General features: G+C 37.1%; 1 protein-coding gene across 1 annotated transcript; it reads left to right on the forward strand.

The window, feature by feature from the left end:
- Window positions 1-4,868: 4,868 nt before the first annotated feature.
- LOC145958573 (uncharacterized) lies at window positions 4,869-5,537 on the forward strand. Its single transcript, XM_083076079.1, has 2 exons — window positions 4,869-5,095; window positions 5,201-5,537. Exons 1-2 carry the CDS (start codon window positions 4,869-4,871, stop codon window positions 5,535-5,537), a joined length of 564 nt encoding a protein of 187 aa, XP_082932205.1.
- The last annotated feature ends 11,351 nt before the right edge of the window (window positions 5,538-16,888 follow it).

Genomic DNA, 16,888 nt, shown 5'->3' on the forward strand with positions numbered 1-16,888 from the left:
GCAAGATTTGAGATAAATGGGTGTGATTGCGAATTTTGAAGTGAAAATGATGCATGATTGATAGAGTTATGATATATATATAGAAATGCTTGTAAATATTTTATTGTAATGAGATTACATTGTTGTGTATGTGCTTTACATATGGATGTTTTCTTTTCTCACCGTACAAATTGTGGATGTTTTAGGTGAGGAAGATCCTGCTTCGAGTGGCATCTAGTATGCCAACAGTTGAATTGTGGGGATGCTCTGATATTGTGACATCGGGGCAGAGGATTTTTTTTTGAACATGTTTTTATAAACCCTTGCGTTCATTTTTATTATTGTGGTTATTGAAGGATAATTTTGAAGATTCTCATGTGAACCCTTTTACCGAAATTGAAAAATTTATTTACAAGTTTTCATTATTACAATATATGTGTTGGGGTAGTAAGGGTGTCACAGAGACTGTAAAACAAGTAACATTAAAATACATTTTTTGGCTCTTTCAAACCGTCACAAAGTGATTGAATTTTCCGTAGATTTGACGGTTATTAATGATGCCGGTAATGCCATTTGTGGCAATTTTTAACTACCAGAAACTACCAAAATAACCGTCACAAATCACACATTTTTTTGTAGTGACATATTGACTAAGTTATTACTGGGGTAAAATGATAAATGCATTTATAATATTTTTAATTACTATAATTATTTAAATTAAAAAATATATATTTTAAAATATTCAACCTCACATTATTTTTATTTCTCTCATACCAAGAAGTTTTATTTACAATAGTTCTTACTTATTCTCTTTTCTTCTTTACTCTTCTTTTCCCATCTTTTCCCTTTATTTATTTCTCGTTTCTAAAACAGAGTATTATGCTTTATTTGGGAAAGGAAAAATTGATAAGAAGGGAATGGAAATGTAAAGAAGTGAAAGAAAGTTAATCAAAATATTAAAATCTCGTTTGGAAGAGTTTATGAATAATTTATTTGTACTTATCTTATTTTATAAGTATTTATAAGAGTGTTTAGACAAAATTATAAAATATTTTATTAGTAGCTTATAAAATATTTTGAGTTTATTTTAATAATTTTTTCAGTATAGATTATTACTTAGCTAATGCATTTATGTGGAAACTTATTGAAAAATATCAAAGTTTGAATCCTTGCATTGACATAAATAGTTTTTCATTTTTTTTCATTCTTTTACTAAAAACAGTTTCATATTTTTTTATTATTCCCTCTAAAAGCTTTTGTTTATCCTTCTAATAGATTTTTCTCTTCTATATTTTTTTTCTCTTCTCCAATTTTTGTTTATCTCTTCCCTCCAAAATCCACATTCTCCTATTATAATAAAAAAATCTCGTAACTTTTTGTTTCTCTAAAATAGAAAATATGGAATAAATTTATTGTTAATATTTATTCAATAATTTGTTTATAAAATATATAGAGTTAATTTTTAATTTTTAAAATCTATGATTTTAATTTTTAATCATGATGATTATATATAATTGATTTATCATATTTTATTAATAATTTTATTTTATTTTATAAACTATAGATAGGTGAATGACAACTAGTAATTATTTTTATTACTTTCCATATCATTCTAATGCATAATATAATTTTTTAAAATTTTTTAGTAACTTTTATATTTTTATTTGTCTTAAATATATTTTTAATCTTTGTAAAATTTGGAGTTTTGATTTTGATCTATGTAAAAAAAATTTCTTTTTTTTTTATCATTCTAAAATTTATAAACATTGTTTTTGGTCCTCATAAAATAAATAAATAAATTTAAGTTTGATCCCCATAAAATATTTTTCTTTGATTTTCATCTCTATAAAATTTAAAGTCGATATTTTTTGTTCCTAACAGTTATTTTAAAGTAGATGAATAACAGTTAATTTAAACGAATTTTTAATGGTGTCAATTATTAATATGATATCACTAATAGTCCTATGTAAGACTTAGGGTGTTTGCTCAATCTTATAATAAAAAAAAGTGATTAAAAATGGTCACACAAAAGATTTAGATTAAAAATAATAGTTTCAATTTTAGAGAAATGAAAAACAAAGAAAAAGTTTTACAAGGACTAGAATTAGAAACAATTAATTTTGTAGCGATTAAAAATATTTTTAAGTCTTTTGTTTTATTTTCAGTTAAAATTTAATTTGTAATTTTTAATTTTGAAAATGAAATAACATCTTATATATACTTAAATAATGATAGATCTATGTACTTTAAAATTGTATCAGTGTTTATATATATATATATATATATATATATATATATATATATGCGACTTATTAAATTTTAAGACTAAAACAATTTTTAATTACATAGGAACTTATTAAGTAACATCTTAAATAAATTATTTGTGCAAACAAACACTAAATAGAGAAAGGATTCATGTTCAAATGTGTTTTGATCCTATTTGAGGAAACTTTACCTCTAATAAAGTGAGGAAGTGGACGAAACTTAGCTCTTATATCATGAAAAAGACCAAAAGACCCTCAAATTGGGGTTTTCTTCGATCTCTTTTCGGTCGAAGGCTACTCATGTCTGAAAAGGGTTTGCATTGGAAAGGTAAGCTTCTAATCAAAGTTGGCCGCCTTTGTAACATCCTGAAAATTTTTACCAATATAATAATTAATTGTAATTATTATTTTTATATATAGAGATTAATTTTTTATGATTATTTTAACAAATTAAATGGTTTTTATAAAATATTTTAGATGTTTTAATGAATATAAATATTTTAATAATTATTATTTCCAAAAAAAAAATTAGTAGCCCAGAACGGACCGTTCCGAAATTGGAAAGGGCCGTTCCAAACTACTAGAATGGCATATAAACCTTGCATCGAAACAGGTCGTTCCAAGACATGTTTTTATGAGAAAAAATTGAAACCAGAACGGGCCGTTCCGATTTAAGAATGGGCCGTTCCGGTACATGATTTTATAAGCAAATTTCAAATCGAGAACGAGCCGTTCTGATTGAAGAACGGGCCGTTCCGGTTACATTTTTTACATATCTTTAATGAGTTCAGAACGGCCCGTTCCAGTGGCATAATTTTGAGGTGACGAAGGAGTCCAGAACGGGCCGTTCCGGTTTTGGAACAGGCCGTTCTGGTCGCGACCTGATGCCTATAACTAGAGCGTTTTGCACTCTTTAAAATTCATTTATTCATTTTCTAATCTTTTTCCTCCTTTCTCTCTGAAGACGAAGGGGAACCTAGAGGGGGCGACCAACAAGATTCGGCTCCTGCTTATCGAGGTAAGGGGGGAGTGAGAAATCTTGCTCTGGGTGTGGGAATATATGCTAGGTAGTGGGATTGGCCCCCAATCCTGTGTTTGCTGTATTTTTTTTGTATGCTTATGTATGAGGGGTTTCTCCCAATTGTATCTGTTTTGTTTATTATTTTTCTTATATGCAATTAATTATATGATTTGAGATCTCTATGGGTTCCTATGGGACACCCTATGAGAAATAGGCAAAATATAAATATTTTCTATTTTTATTTCTGATTGCTCTATTATATTCCTTGTTGAATGTGATGTGTAAGTATGTGATTAATTTTGAGAATAAATATGTTTTGATATGAGTTCCTATGGGAAACTCTATGAGAAATAGGCAAAATATAAATATTTTCTGTTTTGATTTCTGATTGCTCTATTATATTTCTTGTTTGATGAGATGTAAAAATATGTATTTAATTTTATAAATAAATGAGTTTTGATATAAATTAAAGTGCTTTGTGGAGGCCTTGTGAATATGATGAGATAATGTGAAATGTGATTGAAACATGAGATATGAAATGTGATAATGAAATATGATGTGAAATGACCATGAGAAATGATAATGAGATATGAGAATGCATAGAGTCTTGAATGACATGCATCATTTGCATACGTGTTTTAAGGGTACGATATGGAATACACCGCCAGAGAAGGCCCCCTAGTGTAAAAGCTTTGGGGATTAGTCCTTGGGGATAGCTCGGTTTGGAAGTCCCAGTCTCGCCCATTGTGTGCATGGGATGTATCTTGCGCGGCCTAGCTATCCCGACGAGACTCTGGTAGTATATCCTTCTAGTGAGAGTGCGCAGAGGGTGTGACCCGACATGTACTCCTAGACTGCTCTTAGTATATTGCTAGCAGCAATATGCCATGTGATGTTTTACTGGCGCCACATGCATGATAATATGTAGTCTGTGTCCATACATGTGCATTTTCAATGTTATATAATTAATTGATATTTTATGTCTTGGATGAGTGAGATGTAATATTGTTATTAATAAATCTGTGCTATATCTGTCTTGTTTGTGTTTGGCTATCCGGTGTGTATTTATACACTGTGAGCTAGAGTGAGATGTTTCTCACTCCCTTTTCTTTTTGTTGTTCTCCTTTGACTGTTGTACAGGTGATTATCAGCATGAGACTGAAAATGTAGGTGATGAAGCTTAGGCTTCAAAGTTTGGCTTTGCTCTGATAGGACATGTGACATCGGGGCGTAGATATGATTAAATTAGAATGTTCACTTATTAAATTATTTTTGGAGACTTTACTTTTATTTTATTTTTTTTAAATTTTGCTGATTTTGTTAAGTTATGCATGTGGTACTCTCTATCTGAACACGTTAGATTTTTTTTTAATTATAAAATGTTTTATTATTCAAATTTTATTATTATGTGTTATGATATGCGGGGTAGAGGGTGTCACATTTAGTGGTATCAGAGCAGGTCGATCCAATCGGCCGTTAGTTATGAGTCTACTATGCTTGTTTGATTGTTGAATGATGGAATGAATTAATTGTGAAATTTATGCTAGCGTGATGATTGATTATGTCTGTTGTTTATTTGATTGTGTGTACTATTTTCTTAGATTATGACTGGTAGAAATGATCGTGTGATTGCTGGTGCCCTCCAAGCATTGGCACAAGCTGTGAGTAACAACAATAGGGCTGAAGTCGCTCCTAACTGGTTGGAGCAATTTCAACGAAATAATCCACCTACTTTCAAAGGAGGATATGACCTAGATGTTGCGATGAATTGGCTATTGGAGATCGAGAAGATTTTCAATGCCATGGAGTGTCCTCTCGCTCAGAAGGTGAGGTTGGCTACCTTCATGTTGACTGTTGATGCCCATTTTTGGTGGGAAGGAGCACTTCAAAGGATGATTGATGGAGGAGTGCAATTGAATTGGGACAACTTCAAAAGGGTCTTCCTTGAGAAGTATTTCCCGGATGATGTGAGGAGTCAGAAGGAAGTTGAATTTCTCGAGCTGAAGCAAGGGAATGATACAGTGGTAGAGTATGCTGCAAAATTTGATGCTCTGGTTCGCTATTGTACTCATTATCATGGTGAGGGTGGTGAAAGGGCTAAGTGCATTAAGTTCGTGAATGGCCTTCGTCCTGAGATAAAGACAGCGATCAATTATCAAGAGATTTATCACTACCCGACACTTGTCAACAAGAGTAGAATCTACGACCGTGACACGTGCACGTGCTGTTTTTTACAAGGGAGCTGGAGGTCCTATGCGTGCTGCAAGTTGTAACACCCCAGCAACCCGCATGTGGATATTGTCCGCTTTGGCCGCGGCCCTCACGGTTTTGCTTCTGGCAATGACACTCATGCCACCCCAAAACGCGTCCACACAAGGAAGGTATCCACACCCATATATATGGCATGCTTCGTTCTCCTTCCTAACCGATGTGGGACTTCACAATCCACCCCCCTCATGGGAGTCCAGCGCCCTCGCTGGCACACCGGCCCGGGTCCAGGCTCTGATACCAAATGTAACATCCCAGTAACCCCCGCATGTGGATATTGTCTGCTTTGGCCGCAGCCTCACGGTTTTGCTTTTGGCAATGGCACGCATGCCACCCCAAAACGCGTCCACACAAGGAAGGTATCCACACAATGTAACACCCCAGCAACCCGCATGTGGATATTGTCCGCTTTGGCCGCAGCCCTCACGGTTTTGCTTCTGGCAATGGCACGCATGCCATCCCAAAACGCGTCCACACAAGGAAGGTATCCACACCCATATATATGGCATGCTTCGTTCTCCTTCCTAACCGATGTGGGACTTCACAATCCACCCCCCTCATGGGAGTCCAGCGCCCTCGCTGGCACACCGGCCCGGGTCCAGGCTTTGATACCAAATGTAACATCCCAGCAACCCCCGCATGTGGATATTGTCCGCTTTGGCCGCAGCCCTCACGGTTTTGCTTCTGGCAATGACACTCATGCCACCCCAAAACGCGTCCACACAAGGAAGGTATCCACACCCATATATATGGCATGCTTCGTTCTCCTTCCTAACCGATGTGGGACTTCACACAAGTTCTAGTGCTCCGGGTAAGAGTAAGCCTTACTCCGCTCCTGCCAAGATTCAAGGAAATCATGCTAAGAGTAGATCTGTTCCTGGAAATTCTTTCGTAAGTGGTGTTACTAGTGTAGGAGGCTCTGTTTCTACACCTACTAGTCGATGCAAGAAATGTGGGCTACGTGGGCATGAGCACTATAACTGTCCTGACAAGGAAATAACATGTTTCAACTGTAATGGCAAGGGTCATATTAGTACTTAGTGTCCACAACCTCCAAGGCAACGCATGATGGGAACATGAGCTAGTTCTCAACCTAAGCGTCCAAAGACTACTGGAAGAGTATTTGCTCTTAGTGGTGCTGAAGCTGCTCAGTCTGATAATTTAATACAAGGTATTTGTTTCATAGCTGAGAATCCTTTGGTTGTACTGTTCGACTCTGGTGCAACACATTCTTTCATTTCTTTTGCCTGTGTCAAAAAATTGAAATTGCCAGTGTCTTATTTGAGTTATGATCTAGTTGTAGAAACCCCCACAGATGGTCCCATAACTACTTCTAGTATTTGTCTTAAATGTCCAATTGTTATTTCTGAAAGACAGTTTCTGGTTGACCTTATCTGTTTGCCTCTTAGTCAACTAGATATCATTCTTAGGCATGAGAGATACTAAAGCAGCGAACATCTCCTTACTAGGAAGCCTTGTTTGGAACCTTCTACAGATTACTGGTAAGCCTTGGGTGCAGGTTCTTACCAATAAATATCTTCAACAAGGTTCCATCTTGAATCACTCCCCTCCCCCTAGAGCTTCCTATGTTTGGCGCAACATTAATAAAGTTGCTTTGGCCTTGTAAGTGCCATTTGGGCCTCGACTAGGTGCGGGACAATCACATTTTTGGTACGCAAATTGGCTTGGGAGTGGCCCTTTATGCCAACATGTGCCTTTTGTGGATATTCATGATTAATAGCTATGATTATCTGAGCTTTGGGAACCAGATGGTTGGTAGCTACAATGTTTACACACATGCTTATCATAACATCTTGTGGAGCACATTCAACAAATTTCAATCCTTATGAATAAGGTGGGTGAGGATAGAATTGCTTAGCTGGAAAGTAACAACAAAGTTTTTTCTGCTTTGTTAGGTTACCATCATATCTTAGGCCACGAGAGTCCTGCTGATAGAATTTGGAGGAAGCTAATGTCTTTCATATTGAAAGAAGAACTTAGAAAGACAATTAGTTACGATGACGTGTAGTCTTTCATACAAACTACTCTGTTTGTCTAAAATAAATGCATTAAATATATTATATATGATATTTGATAACCAAATCATCTTTTTCTATATTTTTCCTTAACAAATTGAAAGAATAAAAGTTTCTTTAGTACTTGAATTTCAAAAGGGAACAAATATTTTCTTTTTATTAGAGAAAGGACAAACAGATATCTTGAAGTGTGTAAAGTCTCAAATAAAGTTATTTTCTACTAAAACATGCAATAGTTCCTCCCATTTTATACCTTAAATGTGTAAGTAGTCCCTTTGATCAAATAATAAGTGAAAATTTGGTTAAATGCACTTAATACACCAATGGACATTTCACTCTACAAGGAAGGAAGACGAAGAAAGATGAAGCAAGCTTGTGGGAGAAGTTTAAGGACTTGCAATGGTCATTTTCATGAAACACCTATATAAAGAAATTTAAAGACTTTGAAAGAAGATAGAACAATGATTGTAAAAGTTGATTTCATTATTTTTGTGTAACTTTGTACTTAAACTTTTTTGTATCATGTTTTGTGAGTAAGGCAAAACAATAGCGATCACCTAGCTTTAACTTTGTGTTTTAGCTTGAAGCCAAAAGAGACTTAGTTGTAAAGAAAACTTTGTTATTGAAGCTTGGAGTGACTTTGTTGTTTAAAGAATACTTGGTTATTAAATCCTAGAGAAGTTTTATTGTTCAAAGAATACTTGGGTAATTGCTTGAAGAGGTAAGTTAAAGAATACTTAGGTTGATCCTTAATTTTTAATCCCATAATATTAATTCTCCAATTTTATAAATTATGCAATTTTTGTCCTCTTCTTAAATGATCATCCATTAATTTTTTAAATTGTATAAAATAAATATATTAATAAACAAATAACATTCCATACGAGCAAACATAATAGTAATTTGTCAGGTATTTAATATTACAAAAATCTAATATAACAATTCTTATAATTAAAGATTACAATACATTCAATTCTTGTAAATAAACTTTTAAAAAAAATTCAATAATATCATAATATAATTTAAACAAACAAATAAATTATTTTTAAGTAATTATATTATTATATTAATATATATGTATGTATGTATATATATATATATATATATATATATATATATATATATATATATATATATATATATATATATATATATATATATAGGGTGGAGTGGGTGGAGCGGATTGGGCACCATAGTACTCGTACCTGCTAAATTTTGTGGGTCTATACTCATCCCGTACCCATTCCCATATAAGCATGCACTTATTCATCCCGCTTGTGGGTATTTTTGCGGGTGCTTATAGGATTTGAATGCATTTTGCCATCCATAATAATAGTAGTAATAATCTTGTGAGGGAGTGTTAATAATTGTGATTAATATTGACCATTAATTATTTTTATAAATAAAAAGGTATAATTTACTTCTTTTATCTCTTATAATAAGACATGCTTTTATTGGATACATTTCTTATACATGTGTGTGTAAGTGAGTGGGTGGGTGGGTGGGTGGGTAGGTGTACAATGTGAGAATGAGAAATATCTCAATCGTCAAAATTGAAATAAAAGATTGTGATTAAAATACTCACTAAAATATATCATCTTACTTATCATATTTGATAGAAAAGAATGGCTCAATCCAAGAAGGGGGCGGTGAATTGGATTCAATGACACTTAAAAAATTTATCAAAGTTTAAGGATCTTTATTTCAATTAAAACATTTCTAACACTAATTTTCAATGAAGTTAATTGAACCTCTTGTAAATGGGAATGACTCCTATATGAATTTTTGCTTAATCTTTATTAAATTAGCTTAAGGAACAACTAATATGCAATGCTTATGTTCCAGTTTAAACTATTTTAATCACACAAGCATATTAATCAAAGCCAGTCATCTTAACATTCAATTAAAGATTGTTCAATGTGAGAGATAAGGATGAGAGAAGAGTGCAAAATATTTTATCCTGGTTCAACCACTCCACATGTGTCCTACATCCAGTCCTCAATCATAACCTGATCAAGATTTGTTCCATTATCTCAATGAAGAAGTTTTACAAGCATACCACACATGCACACACTTCAACACTCAAGATAGACACTTTCTTTCACCCAAGAAAACACTTCTTGTAGAAACCCACTACAAGAATTCCTTACCACTTGAGACACCTACTCAAGATTTCTTTACACATTACACAAAGAATTAAAGGAAAGAATTCACTTGGAAGCTGAACAAATCAGACTATGAATTCTTGACAAATCTCAATCCTTCTCTTCCAAGAATGTAGTGATGATGATGATTTCTCTCAAAGCATTTCACAAAATGTTTTTCTTCTTGGTTTCACAAAGAAAACACTCTAAGAAGGTCACAAAGACTTCACAAAATCAATAGTATACTCTCTTCTGTTTTTTCTCTCTCTCTATACTTGTTTCAAAGGGTGAAAACTATTTATAAAGTTTTCCAGACCTAGATAATCGATTGTTTTTAAGGATAAACAATTATTTTATTCTTCATGAATTTTGGAAATTACTCAAGAACAAAATAATCGATTATTTTGCAGGATAATTGATTATTCCATAGAGTACTTCTTGGAATAATCAATTATTTCACAAATAATCAATTATTACAGAAAGGTTCTCTGAACCTCTTGCTGGAATAATAGATTATAGTTAATAATAATCGTTTATTTTGAGTTAGTTTTCAAAATTCCGATTTCACACTTCAAAAACTTTCCAAGTTATTTGAATCACCATCATACTCACTCTTAGTCAATTTAGATTAAGATTAACTCATGCATAAAGAATACACATGCAAAATAAACTCAACAAGGCAACACATCATATAAGAACATATAAGCTACTCCTATTATATATATTATATTCTTTCATGATCTTTATGACTTCCTTTCTTGATTAGCTTGTCCTTTGTTATTAGCTTGTGTCCTTTGTTATCATCAAAACTCTCAGAACTTCAGAGCCGAGTTTGATTCATCATCCATGAATCTCAACAATATTAACCTTCCAAATTTGTCTTACTCACTTGCCATCGCACCATTGTTGCCACCACTATTAGCACAATCATTGTTTTCTTTTCTGTCACTATTGTCGTTGCCACCATCAATGGTAGTGGAGACGGTGATGACAACAATTCCAATGATGATAGTGACAATAACAATGATAGAAACAACTATAATGGTGATGATGTGTAGTAACTCTATTTGTAATCTTTTAATGTAACCATTTATTTCAATTTAAGGATTGGGATTGTGCATTTTCATTCTCACATAAAGATAACATTCATAATATATGTTATATGTTGATTTGAATTAATAAAACAAAGTATCAAATGATTTTTAAATTTTTTAAAAATTTGTAGACTTGATCTATACATTAAGAACTTTAAATTCAACGGTTGAATCGTTAAAACTTGATGTAAAACATGAATTATTAAATGGAGTAAGTCTAGGTAGTGTATATGTATGTATTGAAATTATTACCAGTAAATCGTTGGTAAGAGTAGTATTAGACACAGACTCTTAAAGAGCATTTGTTAGGAAAGAAGTTTTTCCATACCTAAGAATCATAATTATTGGAAATAGTTAAAATATGTTTGGTTACACATAAATATTTCTAGGAATATTTCTACATGATTCCCACGAATTAAAATTTTCATGTTTGATTGCAATAGTATATTCCTGGGGTTATAAATATATTTTACAAAAATATCCTTTATTAAAATAAACTCATTATATATATATATATGTATATATATATACTTAAATTTTATTACAAATATGATATTATAATATTTTAAAAAATTAAAAACTTATTAAAATTATTTAAATATAGAATTCAACAAAAAGAAAGGAAAAAGAAAAATACTACTTTGTAATTAAGAAGAATAAAATATATTATTTTATTTCTTTCAAATAAAAAAATAAATAAAGTGTTAACAAATACCATTAAAATGTAGAAACAAAATAGATTTTAATAATATTATTAAAATTGACAAGATCAAGAAATAATGAGATACAAGAAAAATGTGACACCCTCTACCCCAACATATATATATAATAATAAAAAGAAATATCTTATTGGATAAAAAAAATATTTGAAAATAAAACGACAATTCCAATAATCATGTGAGTAGAGAATTCACATTCATGTCCTTAATCCAAATAGCAAATAAAATTACAAAGAATAAAAATTGAATTTTCCAAAATATATACTTTAATAAATCATAAACAATGTCATATTCTAATTCTATCTATGTCCCGATGTCACATGTCCTATCAGAGCAAAATCCCACATAGAAGCCTAAGCTCCATCGTCCACATCCTCAGCCTCATGCTGCTAATGGTCTCCTGTATATCAAACAAGAGAAACAACACAAAAGAAGGGAGTGAGAAACATTTCACTCTGGCTCACAGTGTAGGAACGCATACCGGATAGCCAAACACAAACAATACAGTTACCTAATAGATCAATCAACAACAATAGCTTATCCAATCATCCAAGTCATACGAATAGTAATTTATCATCATTTAATAATAAGAATGCACATGCATGGACACGGACTTCACATTATCATGCATGTGGTGCCAGTAAAACATCACATGGCATATTGCCGCTAGCAATACACGAATAGTAGTCTAGGAGTACATGCCGGGTCACACCCTCTACGCAATCTCACTAGAAGGATATACTACCAGAGTCTCGTCGGGATAGCTAAGCCGCGCAAGATACATCCCATGCACACAATGGGCGAGACTAGGACTTCCAAATCGAGCTATCCCCAAGGACTAATCCCCAAAGCTTTTACACTAGGGGGCCTTCTCTGGCGGTGTATTCCATATCGTACCCTTAAAACACTTATGCAAATGATGCATGTCAATCAAGAATCTATGCATTCTCATATCACATTATCATTTCACATGGTCATTTCACATCATCACATTTCATCATCATATTTCATTATCACATTTCATATCTCATGTCTCAATCACATTTCACATTATCTCATCATATTCACAAAGCCTCCACAGAGCACTTTAATTTATATCAAAACTCGTTTATTTATAAAATTAAATACATATTTTTAATTCTCATCAAACAAGCAATATAACAGAACAATCAGAAATCAAAACAGAAAATATTCATATTTTGCCTATTTGTCATAGGGTTTCCCGCAGGAACCCGTAGAGAACTCTAAATCATATCCAAACATATTTATTGTCAAAATTAATCACATACTTACACATTACATTCAACAAGGAATACAATAGAGCAATCAGATAGCACGCGCTACGCGACGTCAGCTCAGCATTTAAGCAGATCATAACTGACCTCGAGGGATCTCGCCTCAGACGAGATCCACTATTTAATCTTATCATATCTTATCTCAGGCCCAAGGCCTAAAGGAACCCTAATTCACACTAAGGTACGTGCATTACTGATACGAGATTCATACTCCCACAAACACTAACTTTAACATCAGAGTCTCTTTTGCAGGTACCACCCCCATATTGGAGCATCAAACGTACCAGTGAAGGAGGCTCACCGATCTTACCTGGCGGATCAGCTCTACAGCAGATTTCCGGTAAGAAAATTTGGCGCCCACCGTGGGGCCGATCAAGACAGCTCTTATCGGCCACGCTTATGGTTTTCACCAGAAGCCATAGTAGACGCACAACAGACGATGCAAACCACTCAACTACCATGGATAACGAAGCAGCGTTGAGGAGACTAATCGATCAGGTCGAACAGATGCGGTAGCAGCACGCCGCCGACCTACAAAACATGCGTGCCAAGCACGACACTGACCTAGCGGCAATGCGTACCGCTAATGAGGCCGACCTGGCGGTGCTACGCGCCGAGAATGAGCGAATCCGCGCTCAACTCCCTCGACACTACTTCGATCATCCTCCTTATACGAGCAACCATAATGAGGAGGAGGAGCACTCAATCTCCCAATCCCGGACTGCAACTAGGGTCCCAACCCCCAGACCTGCTTCACATCGGTCTCATGCACCGACGCACAAGCCGACCCATGAAGTCAGCAAGGCTCCTACTCATGTCGCGGGGGATCAGGCAACCTTCCACCGCCACCCTTTTGTGGATGGCATTATGGAGACACCATTCCCTCATGGGTGGAAGCCTCTCCACCTCGACCGCTACGACGGCACGACGGACCCAGACGAAAACATCGACCTGTACACAGCACAGGTAAATCTCTACTCCAACAACGATTCTATCTTGTGTAGGGTGTTTCCGACCTCACTTAAGGGGGTCGCGCTCAACTGGTACACACAACTGCCTGTCGAATCCATCGACAACTTCGGCACCCTAGTCCGGAGGTTCACTGTGCAATATGCGATGAGCTGACCTCACCATGTCACTTCGGCCGCCCTGGCTAGTCTTAGGCAAAACGACGATGAACCGCTCCGGACATTCATGGAACGGTTCGCTGCCACCTCGATCAAGATCAGGAACTTGAATCTCGAGGTCGCCCTACATGCCATGCTCATGGAACTCAAGCCCGGGCCATTCGTCGATAGCTTGTGTCGTGAGTTTCCCCGCGACATGGACGAGCTCCGCGCCCGCGCTGCAGGTTACATTCAGATGGAGGAACACTCCGCCTTCCATGACCAGGTTCGCGGAAAAGGACCAGCGAAGCCAGAGCAGGGGCACAACGATAAGGTCAAACTCAACAATGACATCCAGTTCAAGAAGTCGGCTAGGGCAAACAGAGGGGGGAGGTATGACTTCTACACTCCCCTAAACGCACCCAGAGTCTACATCCTGGAAGAAGCCAGCAACAACAACCTACTCGCCCTTCCACCACCAGGTCACACTCCCAACAGCGCCGACAAGTCCAAGCATTGTCGGTACCACAGGAACCACAGTCACACCACGGAGGAGTGTCGCACGCTCCGGGACCGTATCGAAGAGCTCGTCCAGGCAGGCCACCTCGGCCAATACATCCAGCGACAGCAGGGTCACCGAGGAGGCTATGGCGGTCGGGGGCGTGGCAGAGGCCGAGGTTCGGGAGCTCGCACGGACCAACCCTCTGGCTCCCAACAAAATGCCGGCGGCGCAGTGCAGGCCGAGATAAGCCAGGAGACAGGGACAGCCCCCTTATGGGGAGTGATTAACACAATCGCAGGTGGTTTCGCTGGGGGCAGCACCAGCAGCTCGGCCCGAAAGAGGCACCTACAGAATGTCAACTGCATCCACTCTACCACCTCGGCCTCGCACCAAAGGTCACCGTCGATCTCCTTCTCTGACGAGGACTACGCGGGCGTCAGCCCCAACCAGGATGATCCCATGGTTATCATGGTGGAAGTCGCCAACTGGGAGGTACAGAAGACACTCATTGACCAAGGAAGTTCGGCCGACGTCCTGTACTGGCCGACGTTCCTCAGGCTAGACGTCCCCCATTCTCTCATCCAACCTCACACGGAGCCCCTAGTCGGCTTCGCAGGAGAGCGAGTTCACACTCGCGGGTACGTAGACCTACTAACAACTTTCGAGGTACCTCCGGACACAAGAAGAATCATGGTTTGATACCTCCTCGTGGAGGCCAACACCTCCTATAACATCATTATCGGGAGGCCAACCTTGAATCAGCTCGGAGCGGTGGTATCTACTCCGCACCTCACCATGAAGTTCCCAGGGAATGACGGTAAGATCATCTCTATCAGAGCAAATCAGAAGACAGCTCGGCAGTGTTACGCCGAGAGTCTGAAGATCTCCTCGTCCGGCAAGCAAAGCAAGGGGGATCCCCCCACCGTAGCTCATTAAGTTCCATTTCTCTTTTTTGTATGAACGAACTTGTGCACTCTTTTCCCGCCTCATTCCTTGACTAAGAGGGTTTTTAACGAGGCACACAAAAATGATCAATAAAATCACTCATTTTGCTCAATCCACATTCTTATTTATTGGTTTTATAAAGGACGAAATCGAACCAACCTCTTTCACTCTCATCCGAGGTCGAGTCCGAACCTCGTTAAAATTAGGAGGTCGAGTACGAACCTTAACACTCTTATCCGAGGTCGAGTCCGAACCTCGTTAAATTTATGAGGTCAAGTACGAACCTTAACACTCTTATCTGAGGTCGAGTTCGAACCTTTACAACGTGCTACGTAACAAACATACAAGGTCGAATCCGAACCTTAGCGCAATTCACTCTACTTCAATCTGAGGTCGACTCTGGACCTCGGCGCTAATAAATTAAGGTCAAACTCGAACCTTCACGGAAACACTCACTTAACGACAAATCGAGGTCGAGTACGAACCTCAATACGCTCACCCGAGGTCGAGTACGAACCTCGGTAAAATTCGTTTTACTCCAAATCGAGGTCGAGTACGAACCTTGAGAAAATTCGTTTTACTCCAAATTAAGGTCGAGTACGAACCTCAATACGCTCACCTGAGGTCGAGTTCGAATCTCGGCAAAATTCGTTTTACTCCAAATCGAGGTCGAGTACGAACCTTGACAAAATTCGTTTTACTCCAAATTGAGGTCGAGTACGAACCTCAATACGCTCACCCGAGGTCGAGTACGAACCTCGGCAAAATTCATTTTACTCCAAATCGAGGTCGAGTACGAACCTTGACAAAATTCGTTTTACTCCAAATCGAGGTCGAGTACGAACCTTGACAAAACTCGTTTTACTCCAGATTGAGGTCGAGTACGAACCTCGATACAATTCATTTTATGCAAACCCGAGGTCAAGTTCGAACCTTAGGACGTCCATCTAAGGTCGAATTCAAACCCTTAATACAGTCTATCCTACTCTAAAAACAAGATCGAGCCCGATAAGACAGAAAAACAATCAAAGTAAGGAAAATCGAATCTCGAAGAACAATATATATACAAAACACGTGCAGAGTTCGACACTTGAGTTCAAAGGAAAATACTAAACAAGGAAATGAAAAAGGGAGAAATAAGCTAAGCTATTACAAAGGCGGCCTAGGCTGAGGCATTCTCACTAGAACTGTCATCGACATCATCCTCCTTGACCAGCCTCCCAAAGCGGACAACCTTCTCCACATGCATGGAGGAAAAGTCAAACCCGGGAGCAAGGAGTCGTGCCTAACGAGCAGCCTTTTGGAAGCCCCTCTTGTGCTCCATCACAACGGAGCGTTTGACCTCCGCAAGCCTCCCTTCCACGGCCGCCTTCCCCTCCGCCAGCTTCGCAAGCTCCGCCCTTAAGGTGGCAATCTCGTCCTCCCGGCCACCAAGAATGACCTCGCTACGGAGGCGCTCCTCAGCTGCCACCGCCAATTCTCCTTTAAGAGAAGTCACAACATCCTCCAAAGCCC

This window comes from Cajanus cajan, chromosome 6, assembly GCF_000230855.2.
Source record: "Cajanus cajan strain Asha chromosome 6, NIPB_CcT2T_4, whole genome shotgun sequence".
In the NCBI taxonomy this organism is placed as follows: domain Eukaryota; kingdom Viridiplantae; phylum Streptophyta; class Magnoliopsida; order Fabales; family Fabaceae; genus Cajanus; species Cajanus cajan.

Excerpts from the sequence above, each read along its gene's own strand:
- LOC145958573 (XM_083076079.1), top strand. The coding sequence starts at position 4,869 with ATGACTGGTAGAAATGATCGTGTGATTGCTGGTGCCCTCCAAGCATTG. Across the intron at positions 5,096-5,200 it reads CCTCTCGCTCAGAAGGTGAG|GGTCTTCCTTGAGAAGTATT; the intron begins GTTGGCTACCTT and ends CAACTTCAAAAG.